General features: G+C 39.0%; 2 protein-coding genes across 4 annotated transcripts; one reads left to right on the plus strand and one right to left on the minus strand.

Moving 5' to 3' along the window:
• On the minus strand, window positions 1-2,310 carry DDX28 (DEAD-box helicase 28). Its single transcript, XM_064670557.1, has one exon. It carries the CDS (start codon window positions 2,300-2,302, stop codon window positions 671-673), a length of 1,632 nt encoding a protein of 543 aa, XP_064526627.1. The 5' UTR covers window positions 2,303-2,310; the 3' UTR covers window positions 1-670.
• On the plus strand, window positions 1,684-27,446 carry DUS2 (dihydrouridine synthase 2). Of its 3 annotated transcripts, none has more exons than XM_064670561.1 (16): window positions 1,684-1,741; window positions 2,733-2,872; window positions 3,595-3,640; window positions 5,174-5,265; window positions 6,202-6,245; window positions 7,061-7,125; window positions 7,534-7,577; window positions 9,392-9,457; window positions 11,177-11,247; window positions 11,722-11,808; window positions 11,919-12,087; window positions 13,051-13,172; window positions 15,831-15,974; window positions 16,344-16,431; window positions 17,062-17,135; window positions 18,359-27,446. In XM_064670561.1, exons 2-16 carry the CDS (start codon window positions 2,750-2,752, stop codon window positions 18,594-18,596), a joined length of 1,473 nt encoding a protein of 490 aa, XP_064526631.1. In that variant the 5' UTR covers window positions 1,684-1,741; window positions 2,733-2,749; the 3' UTR covers window positions 18,597-27,446. The 3 variants fall into 3 exon arrangements, with proteins under 3 accessions (XP_064526631.1, XP_064526628.1, XP_064526629.1); XM_064670558.1 differs by lacking the exon at window positions 1,684-1,741 and adding an exon at window positions 2,417-2,629; XM_064670559.1 differs by lacking the exon at window positions 1,684-1,741 and adding an exon at window positions 2,417-2,591.
• The last annotated feature ends 331 nt before the right edge of the window (window positions 27,447-27,777 follow it).

Genomic DNA, 27,777 nt, shown 5'->3' on the forward strand with positions numbered 1-27,777 from the left:
TTAAGGGCTTTTAAAATTTTATTTAATATAACATGATGGAGCAAGATCCCCTTTCTCAGTGAAAGGCAACCATAAAATGGCTAATTAAGGCCTTGAAAGAGCCTCAAGCTTTATTGTGCCTTCTCATTCCTGCTGAACTTTAAAGGTATCTGGTCTAGAATTCTCTGAACGAACTGCTACACAAGAAAATCAAACGTCACTTGTCCTTTAGTCTTTCTACGTGTATCTATGACAGGTCAAAGTTATATCCATTTTTTTTCCTGCCACAGTAGTAATTTTTAAGTTTTAATAATGAACGTTTAGCTGCTAGTGGTGGGCAGCAATGAAATGTAACAGAGCTGCATATCATACAGGCATATTTTCATTCTGATTTGAATTTAAGTTGTAAGTCTCAACAAAATCAAATCAGTTGATGAGGTCATTCTTCAGTCTTCTCCAAAAGCATTCTGTTACTCACTAGCTTCCTTTTGCAAAGCCGTGTGTTGTGATGAGTATGGAAATAACTACTGCAGCTTCCGGAACAGTACACAAAGTTAACCTGAACACCTGGCTCTGAAACTCAATTCTCAATTCTCTCAGTCTACTTTACAAACAGCAGCTCAATCACTCTGTCTTAAGGACTTCAAGGTGAGTCCCTACCAGGCCACCTAGTACTGCCCAGCAACTTGAATCAGCCTCCTTTAGGTGAAGGTTTATTAATGGAGGAGTCCATTCCCGGGAGGCCTGTCCTTTTCCGGGCTGCAGTCTCTATTTTCCGTACCAGGTCCACATCCCACCGATGGGTGACAAAACTAACCACAGCTCCAGGTGCCTTGCTTCCAACTCGTCCAACTCTCCCCACACGGTGCAGGTAGTCCTGCAGGGTGTCTGGGAAGTCATAGTTGACCACGAGCTGCACGCTGCTGGTGTCCAGACCCCGCGAGGCAAGGTCAGTGCAGACAAGGACAGACACATCACCCCTCTGGAAAGAGGCAAAGATGCCAGCTCTAGCAGCTGCTGACATCTGTCCCTGCAGCCTCAGGTGCCTGATTCTGTGGTCATCCAGGATATAGCCCAGCCAGTTGACAGTGCTGGCACTGTTGCAGAAGATGAGAACAGCCCTGCCAGATGATGGGTGTTCCTTTAACAGCTGCAGCAGCTCGGGCAGCTTGTCCCGGCCTTTGAGGCGGACGAACTTCTGCTGGACGTGAGGCGGCAGGCGGTGCAGGCTCTGGGTGGTGAGGGTGACAAACCTGCTCACGTCTGTGAACTTCGCCAGTGTCTCGCTGAGCCCCGCAGGGAAGGTGGCTCCGACCACCACCACCTGGGTCCTCTCCTCCGCCGGTCCGGACGGCCTGGGGGCTCCAGCGGCCAGCGGCGCGTGTGCCAGGATCTCCTCCAGCAGCTCCGTGAACGAGTCGTCCATCAGCGTGTCCGCCTCGTCCAGCACCATCCAGCGCAGCCTCGCCAGGGCCAGGAAGCGCCGGCGCAGCGCCTCCCGCAGCGCCCCGGGGGTGCCGAGCAGCACGGCGGGGCCCGGCGGCGGCGCCCGCAGCTGCCTGCGCAGCCCTCCCGCGGCCCCTCCGCCCGTGAGCCCGCGCACCGCCAGCCCCGCGGGCGCGCACAGCGCGGCCGCCACCGCGCCCACCTGCGCCGCCAGCTCCCGCGACGGCACCACCACCAGCCCGCGGGGCGCCGCTGGCCCTGCCGGCGCTGCCGGCCCCTCGGGGCGGCCGAGCAGCCCGTCCAGCAGCGGCAGCAGGTACGCGAGGGTCTTCCCGCTGCCGGTCTCGGCGGCGCACAGGGCGCTGCGGCCGCGGCGCAGCGCGGGGATGGCGAGGCGCTGCACGGCCGTGGGGCGGCCGATGGAGAGCCGCTCCAGCCCGGCCAGCAGCGCCGGCTGCAGCCCCAGCTCGGCGAAGGTCGGGCCCTGCCCCGCCTCGGCTGGTGGCGCCTGCAGCGCGGGGGCCGCCTCCTGCGAGGGCTCCAGCTGGAAGTAATCCCCGCACGCCTTCCTGTGCTTCCAGCCCGCTGACACCAGCGGTGGCTGCTCCCAGCGCCCCACTGTCTGCCAGCGGGGCTGGCTCAGCTCCGGCCGCCGGCTCCGCAGCAGCAGCTTCCCGGGACGCGCTGCCGTCGCCGCCTCCCCGTGCCCGCGCCGCCGGCGCTGCGCCCCTCGCTGCAGGCGCACCCGCAGGGCCCAGGGGATGCGCACCACGGCCCCGGGGGGCTCCGCGCCCGCCGCCGCCGCCCCGGTGCCCGCGGGCCGCCGCGGCAGCAGCAGCGGAAGCGCGGCCGCCGTCCCGCCCCGGCCCAGCGCCATCGCGGCTCCCCCACGTGGGGCCGCGGCGCTGCCCGATGACGCCGTGGAAGAGCCGCTTCCCTCGGCGCGCCCCGCCCCGCGGAGCCGCGGCGGAGCCACGCCAGGAGGGTGAGCGCGGCGGGCGGCGGGGTCGGTTCGCCTTTTCCGCTGCCGGCTGAGAGCTGCCCCCGCGGGAGCAAACGCGGCCCTGGGGGGCTGTGGCGGAGACGGCCCGGCGCCCCTCGCTCGGGGGAAAGAGCTCGTGTGGCGGGGAGCATCTCCCGGTTCCGCTGGGCTCCCTCACGGCTGGGTGAGCGGCCGGACCGGCTGCCGAGGGGGCCCTGTCGGGTATGACGGGGCACCCACTGCCCCTTCCCGCCAAAGGACAGATCTGGGCGTTTTGCCGGTAGGAAATCGACGTTCCATGGCTGTCCTTGGCTTTCTCTTTCAGGTAGTACAGCAATAGGAATGACGGTGAACCCACCCCTGTGTTTTAGAGGAAAGAAGATCCTGGCTCCAATGGTGCGAGTGGGAACGTTGCCAATGCGCCTTCTTGCCCTGGACTATGGTGCTGATATCGTGTACTGTGAGGTATGGAGGATGAGCAGATGAGGCAGTCTTATCTGCTCAACATTATTATTAAGAAAACCAGACTCTGTTTATTGTAGGACTTGTTCTTATTGCACATGTTTGTCGATTAAAAAAATTGGAGAAAGAAGAATCTCTATGGCTTAAGGCATTTCTCTTTGAGAGTTCTCAAGTTATGGCAAATCTATATTTTAAGCCTATTCAATACTCTCAGTTCATTTAGACAAAACACCATAAGAGTTTCCTCACATTGTACTGTTATTTGGGTTTTGTTGTGTTTTTTTTTTTAGTATTTTTATTTTGATTTTTTTTGGAGTAGAGTCAGAACTTTGATAGAAGTTTTAGACTGACCTTCTGTTTCACCTGATTAGTTTTGTACATCCATATATATCCCATCACAGCACCACTGTCCTTCTTGCTTAACCGCTTTTCTCAAAGCTGGCTAAAATTGAGACTCCGGTTTGCTGCAGATCCTGTTGGTAGGACTGCTCTGTAACTTAAGGTACTTCCAGCCTAAACTGTTCTGTGATTCAATACTCTTACGTTCTTATGTTCTGTTAATATTTTGAAACTTCAGCGTGTTGTATATTAAACTCTTGTTTTAATTTGCTTTCTTTTTCTATATTTGGTCTCTCTAGATAATTAATTATTAAATGGGCAACTTTTTAGAGCTTGCTGGCTGAAACACTTCAACTCACTGAGGTTTTTTTATCTTTCCTCCTCAGGAGCTGATTGACATAAAGATGCTGCAGTGTAAGAGGGTTATAAATGGCAAGTATAGCATTTCTTTTCATAGTACCTGTAAGCAGTCTTTTTTCTAATCAAGAGAAAAGATAATTATTTCTCTGAAGTATTTTTCTAGTGATTATAGTGATGTACCAGAACATACAATCTCTCTGAACTGTGTCTAGAGACTTAAAGTAAGCTTTTGAAGTGCTACCCTAGACCTGTCTGCTGCTCTACAGTTTCAAACTTTTGGTTTCCCTTCTAAAGGAATTTCAATAGTTCATTTAGTGTCCCTCAGGAAAACCATAAACATTTTTGGAGGACATAGCTAATGTATTAGTAACAAACAGTTTCTTATTCTTTATTTAGAGTCCTAGCACAGGGTCCTTCTCCACCATTGGCTTAGTTTATTACAAGGATTCAATGAGTTTTCTTTTGACAGGGTCAGGTCACTGTGTGTAAGTATTTGCCTCCTAAAATGGAGAGCTGTAATTTTACCTCCTGGAATGGTGTATTTCTCTTTTTCTTAAGAAAAATGGGATCAGTGTTGGAAATGCATTGCTAATGTTTCAGCATTGTGCTTTCTGGCAGCAGGTGAAAGAAACTAGTAGCTGGAATAGACTGGACTTTAAAGTTCTAGTGCATTGTTTAAAATGTTAAAGCTTTCCATTTTATGTGGAAAGACAAAGACTAAAATTGTAATGAACAACTAAATTTCCTAATCTTCCTCAGTTCTGTATCTACATACTGGCTCCAGCCTCTCTACTGCCTTCATGTGCTATTATAATGAAGAGTAAACAGTAAAAAACTCTAGGGGTTGTTTTTGTTGTTGTTTTGTGGTGTTTGCGTTTTTTTTAAAGAAATTTTACGTGTGTTTGTGCTAAAATAAAATCTAATTTCCTGAGTAAAACTATTAATACTAGATACAAAGCCTTTTATTTTTTTTTTAAAGTTTGATAATGTCCAGGGAACAAATTTGTTTGGATGGCAGTAGAGACAGTTTCCAATCCTGAGGTTTTTTAAATGTTATCTGTTTGTGACATTATAATATACACACCTCCAAGTGTAATGCAATAAGGAAGCAACACATACAAGGTCTCACTGTTCATCATTTGTTTACTAACTTGAAGTCCATGGGGTAGACTTGGTTTAACATGATTGTCACCACAAGTTCTTAAAATTATATGCTGAGACCTCCCTGCCTGAGTGGCATAGAAACAGTTGTTTGCAGTGTCCTTGTTGGGGAATAGAAGTTCACTGCAAGTCTACTCTCTTCTCCTGCCCTTTCCCAAAAATAGTACTATTAGGTTCATTCTGGGTGAGTCATCAGTGGACTTGTTCTGGTGCTGATGTCCAAGGCTGAGGGGCGATTAGGGAGCACTTTGGGAGGGAAACAGCAATGTGCAAGAAATGTACTGCAAGGACATATAGGAGGTAGGGTGCCATTAGTTCTGCTCTTCATGGAAGACTTCTTTGATAGCATTTCATTTATATACAAATTATATAGTCCTATGACTTTTTTTATGTTTACATTTGTATATAATGTTCATCTGTTTTACCATTTCTCATTTCATGCAGAAGTACTTGAAACGGTGGACTTTATTGCACCTAATGAAAGAGTTGTTTTCAGAACTTGTGAAAGGGAGAGGCAACGTGTCGTCTTTCAAATGGTAAGAAACCAACTGCAGGTACTCTGCTAACAACATGGTTAAACAAGGCAGTGCTAGTAACATGTTGATCTAAGTCTAAAGCACCTCCCAGTATTGCAGACTGGCAGTTTCTTGATGCTTCAGATGGAGGTAAACCTTCACACCAAATGTGTTAGAGAGTTTCTGATCTGTTGGTCCATAACCAAGGAGATGCTACATTGTAAACTCTCTTTACAGCTGTTTTCAGAAGAGGTGATGAAGATGAATTCTGTGTTCTGTGACAGCAGCTTGTTTTTGTAATATCTTTGATTTTTTTCCAAACATAGATGCCAAAAATAAATTGTTTGATCACATGTTTAAATCTTATACTGTCCTTTGAAACAGTCTCACTGGAAAGGCTGAAAGAAATAGCATTGTTTAGTATAGATAAGAGAGGATTAATGTGTGCACTAGCATTGCACAAATGGATTAAAGGCTGCTGGAGAGAGAAGGATATTAATTTGCTCTTAGAGACCACTTTGTGTAGGACAGATGATGATGGGATTGGAGGGAAGGAGAAGCGTGGACTGTATTAAATGCTGAAAAGACCTTTTTCAGTGGTAATGGTAGCCCTGAAATCGGTTGCTGGAGGCTGTAGAATTATTAGTGAAGCTTCTTAAGAACATGGAAAATAGATATCTTAGTGCTGATGGGCTAAGAACATTTGATATTGCTGTAGGTAAAGGAGGTGGACAGACCTCTTAGAATCCTTTTTTTGCATTACCTTTTGTCATTCGGTAGCTGAGTCTAGTCCATGCTTTAGCTAAATATTTTAACTGTCCAGTGTTCTGTGAGTGGATCTCTGTCTACACTAAATGTTAGAGCAAATACAGTTGTACACATGTGCAAGTGAGTACTTCCTTTTTTTAATTAATTTGTGGTACTTTGTAATTATACATCCTCTTGTTCTACCAACAGGGTTCAGCAGATGCTGAGAGAGCCCTGGCAGTAGCTAAGCTTGTGTAAGTTGTCCATCTCATTTCCACCACGGGTTTATTTGGGATTTTTTGTTCAGAGGAATTACTGTGGAAGACAGTTTTTTATGATTGAGAGGTTAAAAGCTGGTCTTCGTAGAATCAGGAAAAGTTCTGTAGGAGCTGCACAGTGAAGTGTAGCTTCTGAGAAGGCCAGTGGTGTAACGATGTAGCTGCAGCTTCTACTTAAAATAATTCTTGCTCAAAGCAGCAGCTGCATAAATTCTGTACTGGTATTGATGGCTTTTTGCTAGTGTGAGTGTGCCCTTGATCTCCCTAGCATGAAATTTCCCTGGGTATTGCACAGCTGCAAGTAAGATCAGTATGCCTGAAAAATGCCTCCTACTGTTTGTGGTTTAAAGCCTCCGATAATGTATTGTGTAGAAATGAAAAGAGGCTCTCAAAAAGGTGTTTTGAAGCCTTAATTTTAAATAGATAGAAGTTTCAGTAGGACTTGCTTTAGCGACAGTGGTGGATTAGTGATGGATATACTTATATATAATATATATACTATATGTACTTAATCGTATATAAACATATTTAAGATAAGTACTTGCAGCTTCTGCACAGCATTGGTAATTGAAACCTGTAGAAAGACTGATCTTCAGATCACTGTTAAAATGTATGTATGCAAGTTGTGTGTATGCAAGTGAGAAGCTAAAAATTCAGAAATTCAAATAAGAACCACCTTAAGTTCTCATTTAAGCCTTAATGATGATGGAACAAGTTACCTGGAAAGATATCTATTTCCTGATTCTTGTTCTAATGTGCTGAAAAATATTTGTTTCCTTCTTCTTTTTCAGAGAGAGTGATGTGGCTGGTATTGATATCAACATGGGATGCCCAAAAGAATACTCTACTAAGGCAAGTGGATTTTGATTACTCTTAAATAAGCTTTTTCTTTCTTGGAGATATGGAATACGTGGTCTGTTAAAACAATAAATCTGTTCAGGTGTCACTGAATGAGAAGAAATTAGATGATTACAGTTGCTAAAAATAGCTTTTTGAAATCCTGTCTGCTCCATAAAGTAATGAGAGCAAATTGGTGCCCCGAATTACTGCTTAGTTATTTCGATACAATTCTAGCAAATGTTGCACCACAGTGTTCACAAATGCTCTTGTATTTTAGATTTTACCACTTTTTCTGTCTTTTGTTTCTCCCCCCCCCCTTAATATAACATTACACTTTTGTGCTGGTCTGCTATTAGGCAATTTAATTGAGTTGAAAAATGTGTTTGCCTAGTGTGTAACAGTTTCTGTATATTTTCCCAGGGAGGTATGGGAGCAGCACTGCTATCTGATCCTGACAAAATAGAGTCTGTAAGTATCACCTTGTGGCCTTTGAACTGCTTGGAAAGTATTGTGCACTGTCCTCTACTGGAAGCAAGATTGAGTTGCGTAGAAGACAAACTTTCTTGAGCCAATTTTTTTGAGGCCTATATGGTTTTCCATGAATTAAGTAACGTGGATGATACCATCCAGAATGAAAAGGTAATTTGTGAAGCATAAGGTGATGAAAGCTGAAAGAAAAAAAATTTCAGAGTGGGAATTGAGAGGAAAATATTGAGCAAGCTAGAACTAAATATTGCAAAAATATCTTTCACGGAAACGAGAGGCAGTTGTAAATATGATTGCTAACAGCTTCCCTTCCCCTCTACAATCATTACATTTTGTTCTGATCTTCAGAAGAGTGGGAAACTCGATGCTCAAAAATTTGGAATTGTTCTTTTCAATTGAAGATGTTAAAAGGCAGCAAAATCTTAGGCATTAAAATTACTCTTAGCAAACTCCGAGGGATAACTGAACTCATAGCCTGCAAAAGGCAACTGAAACTACAGCTCCAGATCAAGCTTACCATGTGATTAAAAATGATTTGGTTCTCACATTGGAATCTTTAATGAGGCTGACACAGAAAACTTCTAAGATTTGCTTATGGTGCTATTGTAAAAAAATGTAGTGACAATGTTTGAAAATTATGTCATTTTAGTTTGATTTATATCCAAAAAATACAACTTGAAAATACTAAAGAGAGGAGTATTTTAGATAATTTTCTTGGATGCTGCTGTTTATTTTGAGAAAACACTACTGAGGAAAGGTTTGAGTAGCCAGTGCAAGGTGACGGAAATTGCCAGCTGTTTTAAGTACAAGAACTTGAGTGCAGCTATAACAGCTCATATCTGTATTGGGAACCTAATAAGTGCAGTAACATTAAACAAAATTCAAGTTCATAGGATACACCATCCTGAAAGCATTTATTTGCAGTTCCATCCATTTTATGTAAGAATAACATGCATGATAATATTTGAGAAAAACGGTTGAAAAATAAGGTTTTTTTCCCAATAGCAGTCAAGATCAGCTGGCTTCCACTCCTTTATTTAGAGACCTATTGGTTACTGTATAGTCATACAGTGATTTAAACATGTATAGGCCTTTACATGGCACTTTTAAGTAAGGTCTGTTGGACTTAAATTCAAGCTGTGAAAAGGAGATTCTTTGCATAGCTTGGTTTTTAAATGATTAGACTAACAACCACTCATTTGCCTGATTGTTCCAAGTTTGTTGTAATGAATAAAATGTGCTTTGTGTTAAGCATGGAATTCAGTTTGCTTTCCTTAAGAAGATTCAATGGTGTAGCTTGAAATTCCCCAATTTTTTTTTCCATTTTGAAGGCTTTCTTATTTTTAAATAAAAATCTCTTTTTAGGGAATACTTACATTTAGTTTTTATGAGAAACTGACAACTGGAATATAAGATGATGGTGAAAACAGCTGCATGAAAATGAAAAACCTTTGCACTTTATTTTGAAATTATTAGTTCACAGGTCACCTCATACTAAAAGCAGTGTTGAAACTCCAGCACCAATTAATTGCTCTGTAAATTGAAAAAAGTTGAAATAAAAAAAAATGGAAATAAGAATGGCTTAGACTAGAAATAGGTTTTTATATCTGTTGGATAAAATGATATGTTCAATTACAGATTGAATGTGTCTGTCTAGAATGTGAGATTTTTTTATAGAAGAATAGTAAGTAGTGTTACATTGTTCTAATTTCTTTTATCTTCAAGAGAGAAAGGAGGAGAGCTTTAGTAATGTCACTGTTGTGATCACATTTTTGTCTTTTTCTTCCTTTTTCCAGATATTGACTGCCCTTGTTAAAGGAGTTTGTAAACCGGTAACCTGCAAAATCCGCATTTTGCCCTCAGTAAGAACCTAAATCATTATGCTGAAGTGTTAAGTTGTTGTTTATTTTGGTGATTTAATATCAGTTATAATATATGCGTTCTCATATGTTGTCATTTTAGGCCTGTTGTTGTGAAATAGTGCTTGGGGTTATAATTTCTGTTTGGAATGCTGTCCCAGCCTAAAGGGTTATCTGACCCGCAAAATGTATAGAGACTGTGATTGTGGGCTTGTCAGATTCCATGATATGCAAGGACACAGAGGCTTTTATCCTCAAAATTTTTCAACTAAGTGATTTTTAAGTCATAGAGATACAAGAGAGTGTAGGACACCACCTCTCGAGCAGCCAGTAGCTGTTGTTAATTCCTATTTTTCAACCAGGGAAGCCAATAGATGATTATTTTCTGTTTTTTCAGACTAATTTTTTTTTCCAGACTGTTTTTCTGTTCTTGCAGTTAGAACAACCAATGGAGTTACAGATTCTTTCTTGTACAGGATGTTTTCCCCGTTTTCCAGAGTTCTTTTACAGCTCATGTAGCTTCCTTACTGGATTTTTTTTTTTGCAGTTGAATTCCCTACATATTTTTAAACCTCCAAGGGATGATGGGCCTTCTCTTTAATAATGACTGATTATTTTGCCATTGTTTATTTTATTACCTGCCTAGATACTGCGATTGCATATGACCTGAATAGATACTTTGGTAGATGAATGAACTGTACCTGAACCAGCTATTGTTCAGAAATCATTTACGTGTGCACTTAAAAAGGTTAGATGAACAACTGAAGCCTGTGGGAAAAGAATAAAAAACCCAGTCTAAGATGATTTTGGTTCTGAAGTACTGAAGTATTAAATCAGAGAACCGGCACCTCTCCTTTTTATTTTCCACAACTATCCTAGAGCCTCTTCCTTTTTGTTTCAAGCTGTTTCTGCGTAACATGTCATCCATCAGAACAGCAGGTGAGCTTCTCTCTCTGTGTCCATGCCAGCTTGGAGATGTCACATTTTTCAAAAACTGAATCTGCTATTTTTGGGATGACCTACAGATATTTCTCCAGATTTTGAAAAGAAAATTTATCTTTTTTTCATTCTCCCTTTCCCCAAAACTGCATAAGACAGGCTAATGCAGCAGTGTGCCACATTTCTTTCTGCCTTTTAAGAGCATCTTACTTCTTTGAAGATAGGCTGGGAGCTTCCCCTTTTTCCCACTGGGTCTTTTGATTCATTGGTCATGTATGAATATCATTAGAATTTTTTAGATACTGGTTAACATTTTTAAGACATATATATCTGAGAGGGATGTTTATAGATGTGTGATTGCATGTTATGTTGATTTCAGAAAGTATCCTCTTACTGAAAAGCATTTTAATTACAATTTACAGGGTAGTCATTAGAGAGGACTTGCTAATCAAATGTTCTATATCATTTTCAAATGACAGTCCATAAACTTGCTGGAAAATATTCTTCTGCCACAGAGTATTATGTTACCTGATTTGAGAAAGTTTGCAATCTGTGGTTTCAAGGAGGCATTGAAAATGGATTCTTATTTTTGGCATAGTACGTAGTTCTTAAATTGAAGTATATATTAAATGGTTATGAGTGTTGGGTGTTATTGATGAAATACAGGAATCACATCCCTCTTGAGGAAAGAAAAGACTTCCAGCATTTGTCTGTACAATAATTGCATGATGGTTATTCCTTTTGCTTTGAATTAAAATCTTGTCATTCTGTCTTATCCCTCAGGTTGAAGATACTGTGAATCTGGTGAAGAGAATAGAAAAAACTGGTATTGCTGCCATTGCAGTCCATGGAAGGTAAATTGATTTTAGGCAAGAAATACTAAGATTTTTTAGTTTGTTGATGAACAGAGCACAATATGATAGAGTATTCTCTACATGCTAGATATAGTACATGGTTCTGATTTCAACCGTTAACTGAATTGGTGTTGTAGAAAATCAGGCAACCAATTAGGGAATTGTACTGCTTGCTGCTGTTTTCTGAAAATTTTTGTCTCAAAGACCAAATAAACCTAAAATTATCTGCATACTCTGTATCTAAAAAATGCTGCTTATCTGGATATGGAATTACAGTAACAATGTCTTAAAATGTGTTTGATAGGAAATAATTTTGCATTTAAAGAAACAGCAGGAAATTATATCGAATATATGAAATAAATAAGTGGAAACAAATATATCCCAATACTCCTTGTGTCATGACTGCTGTGATTTAGAGATCTACAAATTCCACAGGAAATCTTTGGTCTTGTCTTTCTTTTGTTTGTTGGACAGAAATAAGGAGGAGAGGCCTCAGCACCCTGTCCACTGTGATGTGATCAAGGCCATATGTGAAGCCATCTCCATTCCAGTAATAGCAAAGTAAGTTGGACAAAGTAGCTCGTTATGTCCAGATGCTGGTACCTAACTTAAGATTTGCAAGTGCAGGAAAAAGATCCGTGATTAATTAAAACAGTGTTGTTAATTTTTAGTGGAGGATCTCATGACTTCATCAAAGAATATATGGACATAGAGACCTTCCAGAAAGCAACAGCTGCCTCATCAGTAATGATAGCTCGTGCTGCCATGTGGAACCCATCTATCTTCAGAAAAGAGGGGTTTTTCCCCTTGAAGGATGTCATGCAAGATTACCTTAAATATGTACGAGTTTTTTTAAGATCTCACTTGTTAAAATTGTTTAGAATTGTTAATCCAAATCTTCCTAGAGTGTCTTAACTCCTTGTCATTTCAAAGATTTAGTTTGGGGATGTTTTAACTTAATGCATATGACATGAGTCTTTCAGATCAACCACTGCTTTTTCTGTTTGACTTTGTTCAGAAAACAAAAGTTCAGAAATCTGTATTCAGTTTTTCTTGATCATTCTTTTCTTCTGTACCATGCTTTTTAGCCCTAGTTTCTTGGGAACATTTATGACATTTACAAGGCTATCTAAAAATGTCTAGTAATTTAAGAATATGTAGACCAGCTCTTTTGAAGTTACAAATGTACAAATTATTATATACAGCATACAGTATTGAACAGAAAAGTGAAGGAATATGAAATAATTTCTGCTAGATTCATTTTTAGAAATTAATTACTTTTCACAAATATTATCAATAATTATTCACAGCAAGGAAGCAAAGGGAATGATTTGCCAATAAAGTAATGCTGTATTGTAATACTGTAGCTCTCTTAGCTGAGTCACCTGATATATAAAGTTTTGTCTGTTATTCAAAAGACACTATTTTAAGGATGTAATAGGAAATTAATCAGAAATCTGTAGCTTCGATCATGTCATTAATTCAAAATGATTTGGTTTTTAAAAATTCGAACTTGCCATTTACCAGTTACTTACTAAAATAACAGTGCATTGCATATGTTGGTGACATAAACTGGTCAACTCTTTCTTCACGAGTATATGAATAAGTTGAATTTTTGTTCATGAAGTCATGCCAAAATAATCAGATTATAGTCACATTCATAGTGGTGTTGAATATGTTATCGAGGAAACTGCATTGTGATTTGCCTTTCAAAAATGATTTTGAAAGTTATCAAGAGACATAAGCAAAATATAAGATAAATTTGTTAGGTGTGTTTTTAAATGCTTTGGGTCTCTCCTTCAGGCAGTGAGATACGATAATCACTATACCAACACAAAATACTGTTTGTGTCAGATGCTAAGAGAACAGTTGGAAACTGCTCAGGGTAAGAAGCTACATGCTGCACAGTCCACACAGGAGATCTGGTAAGCTTGTGCTTCAAACACAGGAATTATACTCTCTGTTAAACTTGCACATCGCTTCTCTGTCTGTAGCACTGCCTGGCATTTCATACCTTCAGAAGTTGCAAGCCCCCAAAAATGTACAAACAAAAAAAATCTAGTTAGTAAGATGTGAAATAACACAGTAAATTTTCCAGGTTTCCTTCATACTCAGATTTTAAATCTTTAACCCTGAAATATTCAACTAATTTCAACTAAAATACTAATTTGATTGGTGCTTCATTGAGTGACAGGCATTTATTCAATATTTACATTAACTGATCAAGAAAAGTTTCAGCATTCTCTAGTGTCAGTCTGGAGGTTAATAGTGTGGAGCTTGTCTCCTTCCAAGGATATTTATTGGTTTTAATTTTGCCTCTTGCATGTGGGGTTTTTAATGTTACTGGAATATTTACAGCCACATGTCTATTTTAAATGAACACTTAGAGATAAACTCAAAATAATGTATGAGGGTTGTCTGTGTGGTACTTCAAGGTATTTCTTTTGTGCTACTTTTCATACCTGGAATATATTAATGAATAATGACAGCTTTTTTGAGGAAATATAGTAGCTTTAATGAATCTTGTCATCCTGGACATCTGAAACAGTCTGGATGAAATTTCTCAAAGGGGAGAACAGAAAAGGAAGAAGGAAAACTTTGTGAGAAACCATAAAATAAGCATGGAATTAAAGAATTCACACAGAATTAGGGGAATTCAGGTTTGGAACCATCCCAAACTGAACCATCCCAAAATAAAGGTCTGAGCTTGCATGTGTGATATCCATGTACTGTGATATAATTATACTTCTGATGGAATGGAGGGGAAGAGACTCCTTGTTCTTGTAAACAGTCTGAAACTGATATCTTACGTGTATGAAAATGGATAGAAGTGTTGAAAGCTTGAAATATTTTGTAAACGAATTTATTGTTTTCTCACAAACCCTAGTCAGCATTCTCTTCATGTTCAAAATTAGTAGAAATGACTGCAATCTTTTTGCCAGTTTATTGCCTTTTACCAGTTTTGGCTTTCTATAAATACTTCTGTCCGTGATTATTACATTTCAATACAATGAAGGGAATTTGTATTTCATAGATTAAAGGAGCTATCCTTCCTTAGTCATAAAGGAGCAGTGGAATCCAGGAACAACTTTTAAACTTTGCAAGTTACTTTTCACTTTGGCAATGTAAAGAGTTGAAAACTTTTTAATATGGTAACACACTATCTATTTTGATTGTAGATTTCCAATTTGAAAAAAAAGATATATAGATTGAAACTGAAACAATCTTTTACAACTTCACATAATTCCTAGCCAACAGGGTGGTGCATGAACAGTAGTTCATAGTATGTAAAGAAAAGAAATTGTAGAGTGAGAGTCAAGCCTTTAAACAGGTAATTAGAGGTGTCACAGTTTATACACATAAACACTGGATAGAAATCTAGTGTAAAACTTTTGGGTTTATGTGCTGTGCCTGACAATTCTTTAGGAGCTTCCAAAATTGAACTTTGTCAGTTTTTGTACATGTAAGGCAATACCAACTTCAAACTTGGCTTAAGCAGTGTGCATGAGAGGGGGATAGACACTTGAAAATTTTTGAAACTGCTTTCTGTCAGCAGACTCGGTCCTTTAAGCCCTGTTCTGAATAGCCTGTTTCATGTCCAGGTAACTGAAGAGCATTCTGTTACTTAAAATGCACCTGTGCATCTTCAGACAAAAATGGTACTCTCTCCTGGTGGTGAGGGCACGTTACAGCCATGCGAGGTTTAACCTCAGTACTGAATGCAAGAGAACAGGGGCTGCATTTTGGACTAAACATTTACATACCAGTACATAATAAATTGCCTTCTCTTAGAAGTGTAAGTTAACATTGTTCAACTTCTTTGCTTTTCCTCTTGGAGCGTTGGAGATGGCTTTGTGGCCAGCGTTCATTTTACCATTGAACAGCCCCGTACCAAAGAGGATTCTCATAACAGTCAGAAAGTAAAAGTTTTCTTGTGCTGCAGGTTTTATTGCTGTTATTATCTGCAGAAAATTAATAGGCTCAGTTTTACAAAGTAGATCCAGCTTGCCCTGGATCTGAAATTTAAAAGGACTTGAGAATCCTACCTTTGACTCAAATCCTGATGGCTTCCTCCCTTATATTTACACTTGTGAATAATATTCTGATGCCAGAAAATCTGAGATTTTGAGGGTTTTGGATGTTATAGTGTTTATTGCTTATGGTATTTTTAAATACTATAATTAGAAAAAGCATCTCTTTCTTACTTCTTGCTCATATTGCCCTTGTGGAGCTGATCCACCAGGAGTCACACGGAGATGTTTTTTGCCAATTCATCCACCTGCAAGTTACTGATTGAGCTAATAACTTGGACATTGCAAGACCTGTATTTCCGATTGATTCTGCCTGGACTTTCAGGCTGCAAATTGCATATGTAGTGCTGGTATCACAACAGTGTCTGATAAGAATTGAAAGAGAAACTATATAATGTCACTTTGCAGAATATAGCCACGCTTTCATTTGATTCTCCATACACATATACTCTCTTTAATCACAATTGATTTCTGTATTTATTTTTCTCTACCATAATGTGATACAAAAATTCATAAACTGATCTCTAATACGAAGGAATTCTGTTTGAACAGTGAAGTCTTTGAAATGGGTGACTTCTATGAAGAAACAAGAGCTATTTTTGAAGCAAAGAAAATGTCTTTAGAAACTGAGACACAAGATGAAGATGACCAAGTAGATGATCCAGATGTAATAAAAATGGCTGTTAGATTTGACAAGTAAGCACACAAATTAAGGTTTTCACTATCTTGCATCTGTGAGTAGCAACTGTGAGTTTGACAGTGCCTGACAGTTTTTGAAAATAATTATTTGCAAACCAGCACTTACCGAGTGAGTTTTTATGAGGCAATACGTGTACATCATTACATAATCATCACTCTTCCTGTGCAATTTGGCTGTTGTAAGATGTTCTTTAGTTCCAGGCTTACTGTTACTTGAGTTATCTAATGAGGAAGCAGCATTTTTCTCATAATTTGAGCTGTAAAGTTAAACCTCAAATAACTGGTAGAAGTAATATAATAAGCAGCACTGTCTGTTTTAAAATAGAACTTTGTGCACAGTTGTTGACCACAAATTTTTGTGTCTAGGCGAGAATATCCACCACAGATTACTCCAAAAATGTATCTTCTGGAATGGTGTAGGAAAGAAAAGCATCCTCAGCCTGTTTATGAAACTGTGAGTCAATGAAGAAACTCTTTCAAAACTTCCTCTGCCTTGTCTATGAAATTAGGTATTTTAGGACTCAAGGTAGTGAGGAAATTCTACTTCCCAGTCTGGCATAGCTCTTTGAGGAAGCAGCTTCAGAAATGTTAACACTCATAGGTATGAAAATAGTAGCTTATTTTATTAGAAAATAAGAAAAGTCAGACCTTCCATCTGGTTTTGATTCACGTGTGAAAGAAGTTGCTGTAACTACAGGTCATTATATAGAAGCTGATGACTGACTTTCTTTTACTACTTCTGTGAAGTAAAGAATTTAGACTTGGAATGTTTTCTCTGTTGTTGCACATGGTTATGGGTAGGAACTGTATGGGACAGGAGCAACTTTTTTGTTAGATGGAGGCATTATTTGATTTTTTTTTATTTTTGCAAAGCAAAATACTTGCAGTTTGGACAATTTCTTCTTATATTTTACTGTTAAATATGTAAGGTTAAATTTGTGGTGTGAATTACAGTAATTTTAAAGCTGTTACTTGTTGTTCTTCTCTCTACACTTATCAAAGAATCTTGATGATGTTGTTTCTTCTGTAAATGATATGACTGCTTTTTGATACCCCCCCCCCTTTTAATTTTTTTTTCCCACAGGTTCAAAGACCATTGGATAGATTATTCTGTTCAGTAGTGACAGTAGCTGAGCGAAAATACCGATCAACTCTATGGTAAGCTGTCCTTAATGGTTTTTCCAGCTGGATTTTTGTTTCTGAAATGTTGCTTAAAATACTTGCAATATTAAGAAACTTGCAATAAAAGGGCACTCCGGTCTATTCCAGTTGACTTTGATATAGGTTAACTAAAAACTATGTTCTAAAGCTACCTCTAGGAGGGAGAAAGGTTTAAAAATTTCTGAGAATTGACTGTGACGAGAGGAAGTAAGCATTAGTGTAATCAAGTAAATGGTTCCCGATTTTAATTCACTTTGTGTGTTAGTCCACAAGTTCTATTGGAAGGGGTGCAAATAGGTGACACAGTTCAGTTCTGTATGTGTTGAGTTCAGAAACTAACCAAAGGAGGCAGAGGGGAATGTTTAGGGGGAAGTGTCTTCAGCCACCACAGCAGATCCATTCCCAAAAAGAAATCAGGATTAAGTGTCTACACATAGTGAAGGAGAGGACAGTGCAGTGGCTTCTTGGGGATCCCAGTTCATTAGCAGTTACATCCAGGGCTGCTCTAATGTTTCACAACGCTATCTTGTACAATCATCCATTAATACTGGAGTTGACTTGAGGTATTTACACCTAAGGTGATCTTGATTTAACTGCACATTGAACATTTTAAAGAGGACAAATGCACACAACAATTGCTGCCTTGCAACCTTTCTATTCAGAGACTTTAGGAAGTTAAGCTCAGCTGATATGAAACTTTGAGAAGAAAATGTTTTCAAATACTGAATCTCACAAATGGGTGATCTGCAGAAATGGTAGAATTTTTATTATTACGGGACAGTTCCTACTTTTGTCAGCGTCAATGAACTTGTTCGCCTGCCACAGTATATTTAAGCCTGAGTCTCTTTCAAGAAGAGTGATCCTTCATAACTCAGTTAGTTTTGTTTAGCGATCAGATTTGTAAAAGTTAACTTTCTGAGGATTGCGACCACTTGGGCCAAACACACATTGACTTTGTACCTTTGAAATGAAGAGTGTTTGAGGCACAAGACCCGATAGAAACAAATTTTCAAGGAATATTACATCAGGAGTGATGCATCAACACTTGACACCTAGCAAGATTCAAATAATTTCTGGAACTGACCTATTTTGTTCTTCTGCTATGAGATGACTACAAATGCTCTTTGTTTATGATGTTGCATCAGAGACAGGAAATTCTCTTGGCAGTGTAGAGACTTCAGTTTCTTCTTTTACCTGTGCTCTGTCTGCTTGCTCTTCAGGGACAAGTCCAAGAAACTAGCAGAACAGGCTGCAGCTATTGTCTGTCTGAGAACATTGGGTGTTCCAGAGGGAAAGCTGTGTGAGGGAGAAAATCACCTGATTAACAAACGCAAGAGGGAAGACCAGGAGCGCTTGAATAACAAAGACCAGGGAGAAGATCTTGCTGAACCTTCCCATAAAAAAGCTAATTTTATTGAAGAAACTTCTGACAGGAATGTGCCCAAGATGCCACGATAGCATGGAAATTAGAGGTTTCATGCTTATGCAGCTACAAATTATCTCCTATTTGTATATCTTGTTGTTCACATTTCATTTGGATTCTCTCAGAGACAGATGAATTCCCCAGGTATGAAAAATGCCAATGGGATGTTTACTGTTCACCACTCACTATGTCCGTATGGTGCCTTTCAGACAGGATAAATTAGGAACTTGATTTTAAAGAACATGGAGAAGATTATCCCTGTTAATAAATTTTTTTCAAATATCAGGTATTTTCAAAGCAATTTTGTCATTGGTTTTATTACTTGTTTTTAAGAAATCTATGGTGTGCTGGTAAGTGATGTATTAATATTAATATATCATCTATAAGCAATGGATTCCTTATGCAACTATGTAGTTAGAAAAATTAATGTAGGAAAATTATGAGTTTTATGCATGCCTTGCAAGCTTTGTTTACGCCCATCAGGTATCAAGAAAAAGTTTTTGCAGAGAGAAGGACTTAACAATTGTAACACTAAGCATTAAAATAACATTCTTCTTTCATAGTTTCAACTACATTTTTCTCTTCAGAAACATGACAATAGAATTAACCATCCTTTCCTGGTCTTAGGTATTACAATTATGTCTTTCCAGTGGGGAATTGAAGCCAGTCTGGTAGCCATGAATTTGTTGAATGAAGGCACTTTCAGATGTTTTATTCTTTTGAACTTGAACGTCCTCGTAAATGTCTGCAAGTATATTACTTGCAATAATGGGAATCCAAATATGGCCTTTTATGTTCCTGAAATGTGACCTTGTTTGTCTCAGTATTTAGCTGTTGGTGATGCTGGTGGTCTCAGTCAAAGATACAAGTTCTGTTCTTCATTTTCCATCATCACAACTTCCTATTAAAGTAAACTATAAGTACATGCCATATGCCAAGAGAGGATACAGACCCAGTCTGATTCACAGCAATCCAGCTGATCTTGTCTAATTTTAATTAGAGTTCTGAATCCCCAAAAGAATGCCGAAAGAATTCAGGGATTTAATTTACTAACGGTTTATTTAAACAGTGGTTTAATTTCCCTTAACAGCTGAGGGATTGTGAGATTATCAGTTCTGTTCTGAAAACAAAATGACAGGAATATATCATGCCATGATCTCTAAAGTACTTTGTATAAAAATGTACAAAATATAATTCATTTGGATGTTGTTCAGAAATACTCTTCCTATATAAAATTTTGAATCTTTTCCTCAAGTGATAGTGCTGACACTAAACCATTCTTTGAAAAAGGAAGAATGGTATCTCACCAGTTCAGAGCTGTGAAATTAAAAATTGTGTATTCAGAGATAAAATGTCTGCTGTTCACATCAGAGTATTGTATAGTAAATATATGCAGTCTAAGAAGAAAGCTTTTCATGTTCATTTTGGACATTGCAGTAAGTGCAGTTAAATACACTTTACATTTGATATAGCTTAAGTGCTACTCCAAAGCAGCAAAAGAATTTGCAGTATTAATCAGAAATTTCAGAAGTAGCAATTTTTCTATTGTGAGTTCTATCTGAGTGTCTTGTTTTTGTCGGAACTGTTTGGGGCCATCAAAATAGAGAAAAAGTAGTTGTTAGGTCCTGTTAGCAGTGTGACTTGCAAGGTCTAATCTAATAGAATCACAGAATGTTTGGGTGTAGAAAGGACCTCTGAAGATCATCTGGTCCAAACCCCATGCTCAAAGAAGAGTGAACTGGAGCAAGTTTCCCTGCACTGTGTCTAACTGGGTTTCACGCATTTTCCAGGACTGAGATTCCACAACCTCTCTTGGCAACCTGTTCTGGTGTTTGAGCACCCTTATGATAAACAAAAGTGGGGATTCTTTTTCTTCTTCTGGATAGAATATCCTTTATTTCAGTTTGTGCCCACTGCCTCTTGTCCTGTCACTTAGAAGAATCTGGCTTTGTCTCTTGTCATCATTGGCTGTCTAAAATGCAAATTGAATCTTTGGATATTATAGGTGATGGTGTCTAAATACAGTGTAGACTTGTATGGCAGCAATTACTATGGATTGGTGGAAGTTAAAATGGACTGGGAGCTAACGCCCTCATAACAGTACTTGTACTTTTTTTTTTTCTCCTCATATTTTGTCACATGATGCAAATACTCATCCTCCTGCCTCCTTAGTGAGGTACAGCCTACGTAGACTTTTTGTATTGTTTCCTTCCAGCAAGTGACTTAATGCAGTTCAGAGCACAGGATTATGGCGAGAGCCAGGTGTTCCAGTGGTGCTTGAGAATGTGGAAATCTTTGGTTTGTTTGAACAGCTGAGCAGATTTCTGCAGCATGCTGTCAAAAATTCACATGAAACTGTAGTTGAAGTTTGATACCTAAACAAAGGTTGTATGAGTACCCAGCATGTAGGTGCTTTACCGGCAAACCGTGGTTTGGTTGATGGAGAGAGCTGGATAACACTGGCTACGTAGTTCACTATGAGCTGAAACAAATGCTGTGTTAACACAAGTCTGCAAAGTGTATATATTGTATTTATATTAAATCAAATGGGTGCTAAAATCTGAGAGGATGTTTCTGTTTTCTAATAAGTGCATGTTTTCAAATCCTTCCTGAAATTATTACGTGGTTGCCAATGTGTAGCTCACTGCACTGGTTGTACACATTAATGGAGTTGTCTGTGCTGTAGTTATGGATAGGACAAACAGAGCCTGTAAAAGTGAGAGTGAGGAGTCACTCTGTTGGGATGAGCTTTCAGTGCTAAATATAAAAGGACTGTAAATTCTGGCAAGTGGCTAGAAAGCATAACATGCTTGACACTCTTTATGGATCTCAAAAAGAACCAAAGAAAAGTTGCAATTGTATATATGTCTATGTGCATGTCAGAATGTTGTGATTTAACTACATACTTTCATTCCTCTTAAATCTGTTACAACTAATGTGTGATGATTTATCCTACTTCGATAATTCAATTCACCCTAACCAGATAGAATAATTGTATTTATCATGTATGTTCCCTTTTCAGCACTGATTTTAAAGTAATTACTTCAGTGACCAGTGCTTTTCTTCTAGAAATTGTTCTATTCACATTACTTTTAAAGAGCAAACCACACTGGTGACACTGTATTAGTTTCTCCCGTGCTTCTGTTCTCTGCTGTACTTACCATAAACAGAAGGTGGCAGGTTTTTTTTTTCTTCCCAAAAATATGCTGACTTCTGCAGTATTTAGTGATCCAGCCATTGCACTTCTGCATTCTTGCATAGGGTGGCAATTGAGACCACAGTTGGGTTGGAGGATATTTAGCCTCACTTTTCAGAATTTTTTTCTCAGTTTTAATGTGGTGTGAATATGGTACTTGGTCAATACTGATCAGAGCTGTGCTCTATTTTAAGTATTTGCTTAGTGAAAATGTTTCACTATTAGCCGTATGGAACTCAGTGACGCAACTGGTTTCTTCTTTCCCAGCCCTACTGTCAGTGAACAAAAAAGCAGTTTTATTTTTTACTTGATATTGATGCTGCAGAAAGTATTTGTAATGATACCTGCCAAAGTATGGTCTGTGGTTGTTGACAGAACTGTAGGTTGTCCTCCTTTAGCCTACATGTACTCTGATTACTAGAAACCTGAATGGGAACGCAGAGATATTTTTACTAGCCTTTAGCATGGATGCACTCACTGTGGGGCTACCTCCAGGGCCTTGCTGGTTGGAATGCTTTTTGGAATGTCCTGGGCTCTGAGCCTAACCCTGCCCTGGAATGTGAGGTTAAATGTTGGCGGTTCAAATACAGAGTTTGAATATCAAAATCCTAGAGTTCCCCAGTACTGCAGTTTCAGAAACTGGCAAGTGAACCACATGTCAGCTCAGCTGCTCGCTGATTCAAAGGATGAGCATGCCTTGGGCTGCTGGGGAAGGAGGGGGAGGTAGGACGTTGTTTGGTTTGGTTTGGTTTTTACTTGCCCGTTATGACCCGCAGAAAACATTCTTTTCGAACATGTCAACTGGCAAGATTGCAAGAGGTCCCAGACAGGTGTTAGCTAGAAAAACATCTTAATTCACAAAAGCATTTTATTCCTACTTCTTTAATCAAACCTAGGAGCTCAGCATAATGGGAACTGTTGCTTTATTAAACAGGAATCTGCTTATATTTGGACTCTGAGTCAAGATGTGATGTCAGTGAGATGGCCTGGAAGGCTTAAGTTCCATCTGTACCACAGTGCAGGAGGCCAATGTTTGAGGCTTTTATTCAGAGTTGCTGATGACAAAGCTGATGAAAAACATTAAAAGCTAAACATGAAAAGTAAGTCTTTGGTGAGGAGGGAGTGCCTTGTGTATTGTTAAACAACAGTTGCCTGGGTCAGTTAAGGAGAAGAATTGCTGAGCTCCAGAGGGAGTCTAGTTCAGTCATCCGTGCTCAAAGGAGCACTAACCTCAGTGGCTTTTATGAGAGAGGCTTAAAAATATACATCACTTGTGGTGTTCACTTAGCTCCCACTTGAAACTGGTGCAGGAGTTAATGTGAATCTGCTGTTAAATATCTATTAGTTAAATAAATAAATAAATACTTCTCCCTTGCCCTGGCATGATGGAAGAGTCTCTGTTTTTCATTTTTAGAAAATTATTGTCTGAGAGAGATCCTCTTGTGAGACTTTACAGAGTAAAGAGAGAGTTTACAGAGTTTAGAGAGTAGTACAATTCTGACACTTTACTAATTTTAACTTATTTTTCCTTAATAAGCTCCATACATTTTTTAATGCTTATGTCATTGTGGAAAATGAAATTAATATAATCTATGTATAAGAGTGAACATGGATTTTTTAATTAGTATTCTATTGCATAGAGCTGACAGAACTGGATTTGAATACAGATCTTCAACTTTTTAGCTATTTTAAAACTATATAAACATGCTACCTTTCCTAGTCCTGTTTTCCGTTGCTTTGCAAACTTATCTATGCAGTGTTAGGCTGCTGCATGTGCCATGCATGCCCGTGTACTTGCCACTGTCTGTGCACAGGTGTCAGCAAGGATTGTTAGCAGTTGGTCAGAGAGCTTTATGTCAGACTTCTTAAACAGAAACTGATAAAGTGGTTTCCCTCATTGTGGTCTGAGAAAAGTGAGAGTTACAAAGATATTAAAATAAAAGCTAGTACATTTTTACCTTTTTTAATTTCCAGTGTTGGAAAAGATTATCTTTTTGAGGTAAAAAAAAAAAAATCAGGCTCTAATCATATTTCGTTGGGAAGCTTCTTGGTGACTTACATGGTTTGATTCAGTGTATGCTTATTTACTTAGAAAATTAGCTACTGCATTTTTCTTTAAGTTTCTCTGGTAGCAAAAACTTTGTTGTTGTTGTAGTTTACTGTTTTATTAGCTCTCTGAATCATTATAAAATTTAAGGTGAATTTCCTGGCCATCTGCATATCTGTTCTAGTTACATACTCATATAGAAATCTCAGGCAACAAAAAATTTAATAGCTGAAATCATTGTCATTGTTTTCTTCTGTGCCGAAATAGAGCCAAATCCTGAACATCAGGCAGAACATAAGTAAACATGTCTAAGAAGTGGTACCTATATGAACCACAAAACCCATGAGATCTGAAGATCACTATGAGACAGTTTCACGCAAGCAGAACTGTGCATTTATTTCCCCTGTATGGCATACAAAAGGGGTTTTTGTAAGGATTTGGGGTTTTTTCAGAAGTTAATTGAACATTCGGTGTTCAGATCCTTAGATGGGAATGAATGGAAGATTGAGTGTTCACAAGGGCATCAGAATGATATGATTTCAGAGAGGTGGAATATTGAGACTGCAGGATTAAGCCAGTAAATCACTGTACAGTTAGTTACAGATGCCTACCTATCATATAAGTGGCATGGTAATTCTAGTTTACTGTGTCACCCTGTGACATTCTCTTATTACAACTAATAGCAGCTTTCATATTTTCTTCTGCTTGAACATGGAAAACAGTTGTAGTTCTTAAAAAGTTTATAGCCTCTAGGCTACAGAAATATTGCATTGTGAATACTGAATTAATAGTGATTTAATAAATTACCTTCTCTCCCATTAAGTTTTATCAGCATGGCAAATGTTGCAGTGTAGGCTGTAAAATCAGTTTGCTCACTAGTATGGGTGATGTGCAAGACTAGGCAGCATGAGTTGAGAATGTGCATGTCCTATAATGACAGCAATGCTGGGTTAAGGGATAAATAGAGAGGAAAAAAAAAAGAAAACTAGTCACTAATGTCTTCCTGTACAGTAGTACTGGCACAGCACTTTACATGTAGATTCAGCATTTACCCATTTTCATGTTCATATTCAGTATTGTAACTCTTGGGAGTCTGTAGGAGGATTCTCAATTCTTTGTTAGAGACAAAATATGTAACACAGCATTTATTTAAAATGATGCCTTATGCCACAGAAGCAAACACAGCTCAAAGTATGACAGGGGATAGAGTTTCCATTTAATTTTATAGAGAAACGCACTGAAGACAAACAGATTTGATCCACCTCCACTTTGTTATTTTCTTCATACTTCCTAATTAAAAAAAAAAAAAAAGGTAATTTAGATGAAGAGGAGATTTTTCAGAAAGGGTTGATGTATTGTCATGAAAGGAAGAGCTAACCTCATCCTGTTAGAAAACCTCACATCTTCACCTGTCACTGCCTCGTTCCCATTGTGTACTATTTTCCTCTCAGCCCAGCCTGTGAATTCACTGGATCACCTGTTCGGAGAGAACATTTCACCCACACAGTTCACTCTTCTCACTTCCCCTGTACTTTAGAACCCCACATGCACACTGCCATTGTACTGACATGGATCCTAAACTCACAGAAAACAACTAACTCTATTTCTTCTTGCATTGCTCTAGCAGTCTGCACTCACAATAATACCTATGCAGATAGTAAGGATGTTTTAAATAAAGTACAATGAGCTGCTGGGTACATTCCAGTTCTTAGCATGAAACATCCTGTTGACAACCTCAGCACAAACATCAGTGGCAGAAAAAGAAGAGGGCAATTAAAATACTTTTTAGTCCTTTCAAGTACAGTATCTCCAGATCAAGACTTGGGGTCAGTGATAAGGGCATCTGTGGAGTTCGTACCGTTACTGTTTGTGATGTAGCTGATCTCGTAAAATTTTCATTCTTTGACGTTTCTATGCAAATTATCACAGAAATTAGTGTGATGAGAAGATCCCAACCAATACATGCAATTATCTGTTATGCTTCCTTGTGATTGAAGAAATGGAACTGGGAAATGTCTGGCATATTTCTATCCAGTATACTTCCCATTTATTGACTGCTTGGTATTTTGCAGACAAGTTGATAAGCTTTGCATAACTATTAAATTTATTCTGTTAATTTGTATAGATTATTTAATGAACAATCTACAGTATTGAGCTCTGGCAACAACTTGAAATACACCCCCAGTGCATGGTGAACTGCTGTAGTTTAACATAAAACTAGCATCAAGAGGATCTTCCTTGATAAGTGAGGAAGTGGCATGATCTGTCATTAGTTTCCTTCTAACGAGAAACAGGTATCTTCAACCACATCTTTAGACTCCCACGCCACTGTGGAGATCAAGATGTTAAGCTTGGTTTATTTTAAAGGTCATCCCATGAGATCTCACACACAATTTCGAAGCTATAAACAAAACATAACTCCGCAAAAGGAAAATGCAGATTATCAAAAGTGAGTGAAACTTAACACAGTGTCTAAAAATAGATTCTGGCATTACATTTCTGACTAACATCAGCAGTTATGCACAGGTTTGGGGGTTTTTGGTTGATCCGGATGAAATTCAGGTCTGTGTGGAATATAATTTTATTATCTGTATTGTAGCAAAATCCAAAATAGGCGAAGTGTTGAGATTGTATGGAGCATCTGCTATGAAGAATTTACCATCTAAGAGAACAAAGCTGAACAGTAGAACAGGATATAACCATACAAAGGGTGAAAGGCAGGGAGGAGCACAAAGCTGACTGACCCATTTTTCACAAGAATGGAGGAGAACTGGAGTACATATTTTTATGCTTTTTGTGCTCTCTGTGAGAGATAAGGATGGATGTGGTAAAGAAGGAGGAAGCTCAAAGTGGATTCGTGTTATAATCAAGACATGAGAGAAAGAAAAACTATGCAAAGCAGCTTAAAGAATGTGTTGTGGATGAACTGGTGAGACGAAAGTTAAAATAGTCGGGGATCTGGAATTGGTGTTACATAAAGGGATATAAATGTCAGAGTAAATGATTTACTATCTCCATGAGTGCTTTTATTGGTGATTTAGATATGGTTCTGAGATCCTGGATGATGTCCTGAATTCAGATCTGCCCACTACAAATATGGGAAGTAGCAATATACTTTCTTAGATGTGATTGTTGACAGGAGATTGTTTAAAATGAAGATCAGCATTGTTTCAAGTTTTCACTAGTTGACTATGAAGCTTTAGACTGAATTACTTATAAAGGATGAAATGCTGAATGAATTAGATGGATTAAAGTAACATACTTCGGATCTAAGTCTCACAAACCTAAAAGCTATTTAGTCAAGGAATTTTGTCTCAAGCTCTTTTCTGTTTGAAATTTTTAATTTGTGTGCCTAAGAAGGAGCTGATATCCAGTACTTCATGGTGACTTCCTGAAATTTTTCATCAAATGTATTATATTTAATTGAGATGGGATGTGAACTGAAGAATGCTGAAAAGGGGTATTGAATGACCATCAGTTAAGGAAGTTGCTGCCTGTCCTTGAGTCTCATCGGTGTATTGGAATGACACTGTGTTCAAACTATGTTGTCAATATATTCTTGGCACTAATTATTCTTGAAACAAATAACACACATTTCTCAGAGACATGCAAAGCTACTGAATAAACTACTGTAGCATTGAATTCAAACATGTTAAATGCTTTCTTTCTTGAAAGGAATAGTGTGGAGATAACTAAGGCAAGGGACTGTGAAAGCTGACTTGATGTCTATTCTGAGCATTTTCATTGAGCTATTCTCACTCACCAGTAATTTCACCCCATTACAATTCCAGATCCTCTGTTAGCATAGACACCAGTGTGTGTTTTCAAGGCTCACATGATACCTGTGGTTCCAACCAAGGTATTAAGTCGTTGCCTTCTGCTGCTTGTTGCAATCTCTTTCACTTGTTGCCTCCTCCCTTTTGCCAGCACAGACACTTGCTTGTGGTTGCTTTTATTTTTCAGCTGAATCAAT

This window comes from Pseudopipra pipra, chromosome 14 (genome assembly GCF_036250125.1).
Source record: "Pseudopipra pipra isolate bDixPip1 chromosome 14, bDixPip1.hap1, whole genome shotgun sequence".
NCBI lineage: Eukaryota > Metazoa > Chordata > Aves > Passeriformes > Pipridae > Pseudopipra > Pseudopipra pipra.

Excerpts from the sequence above, each read along its gene's own strand:
- DDX28 (XM_064670557.1), bottom strand. The coding sequence starts at position 2,302 with ATGGCGCTGGGCCGGGGCGGGACGGCGGCCGCGCTTCCGCTGCTGCTG.
- DUS2 (XM_064670561.1), top strand. The coding sequence starts at position 2,750 with ATGACGGTGAACCCACCCCTGTGTTTTAGAGGAAAGAAGATCCTGGCT. Across the intron at positions 7,126-7,533 it reads AGAATACTCTACTAAGGCAA|GTATGGGAGCAGCACTGCTA; the intron begins GTGGATTTTGAT and ends TTTCCCAGGGAG. Across the intron at positions 17,136-18,358 it reads AAATACCGATCAACTCTATG|GGACAAGTCCAAGAAACTAG; the intron begins GTAAGCTGTCCT and ends CTTGCTCTTCAG.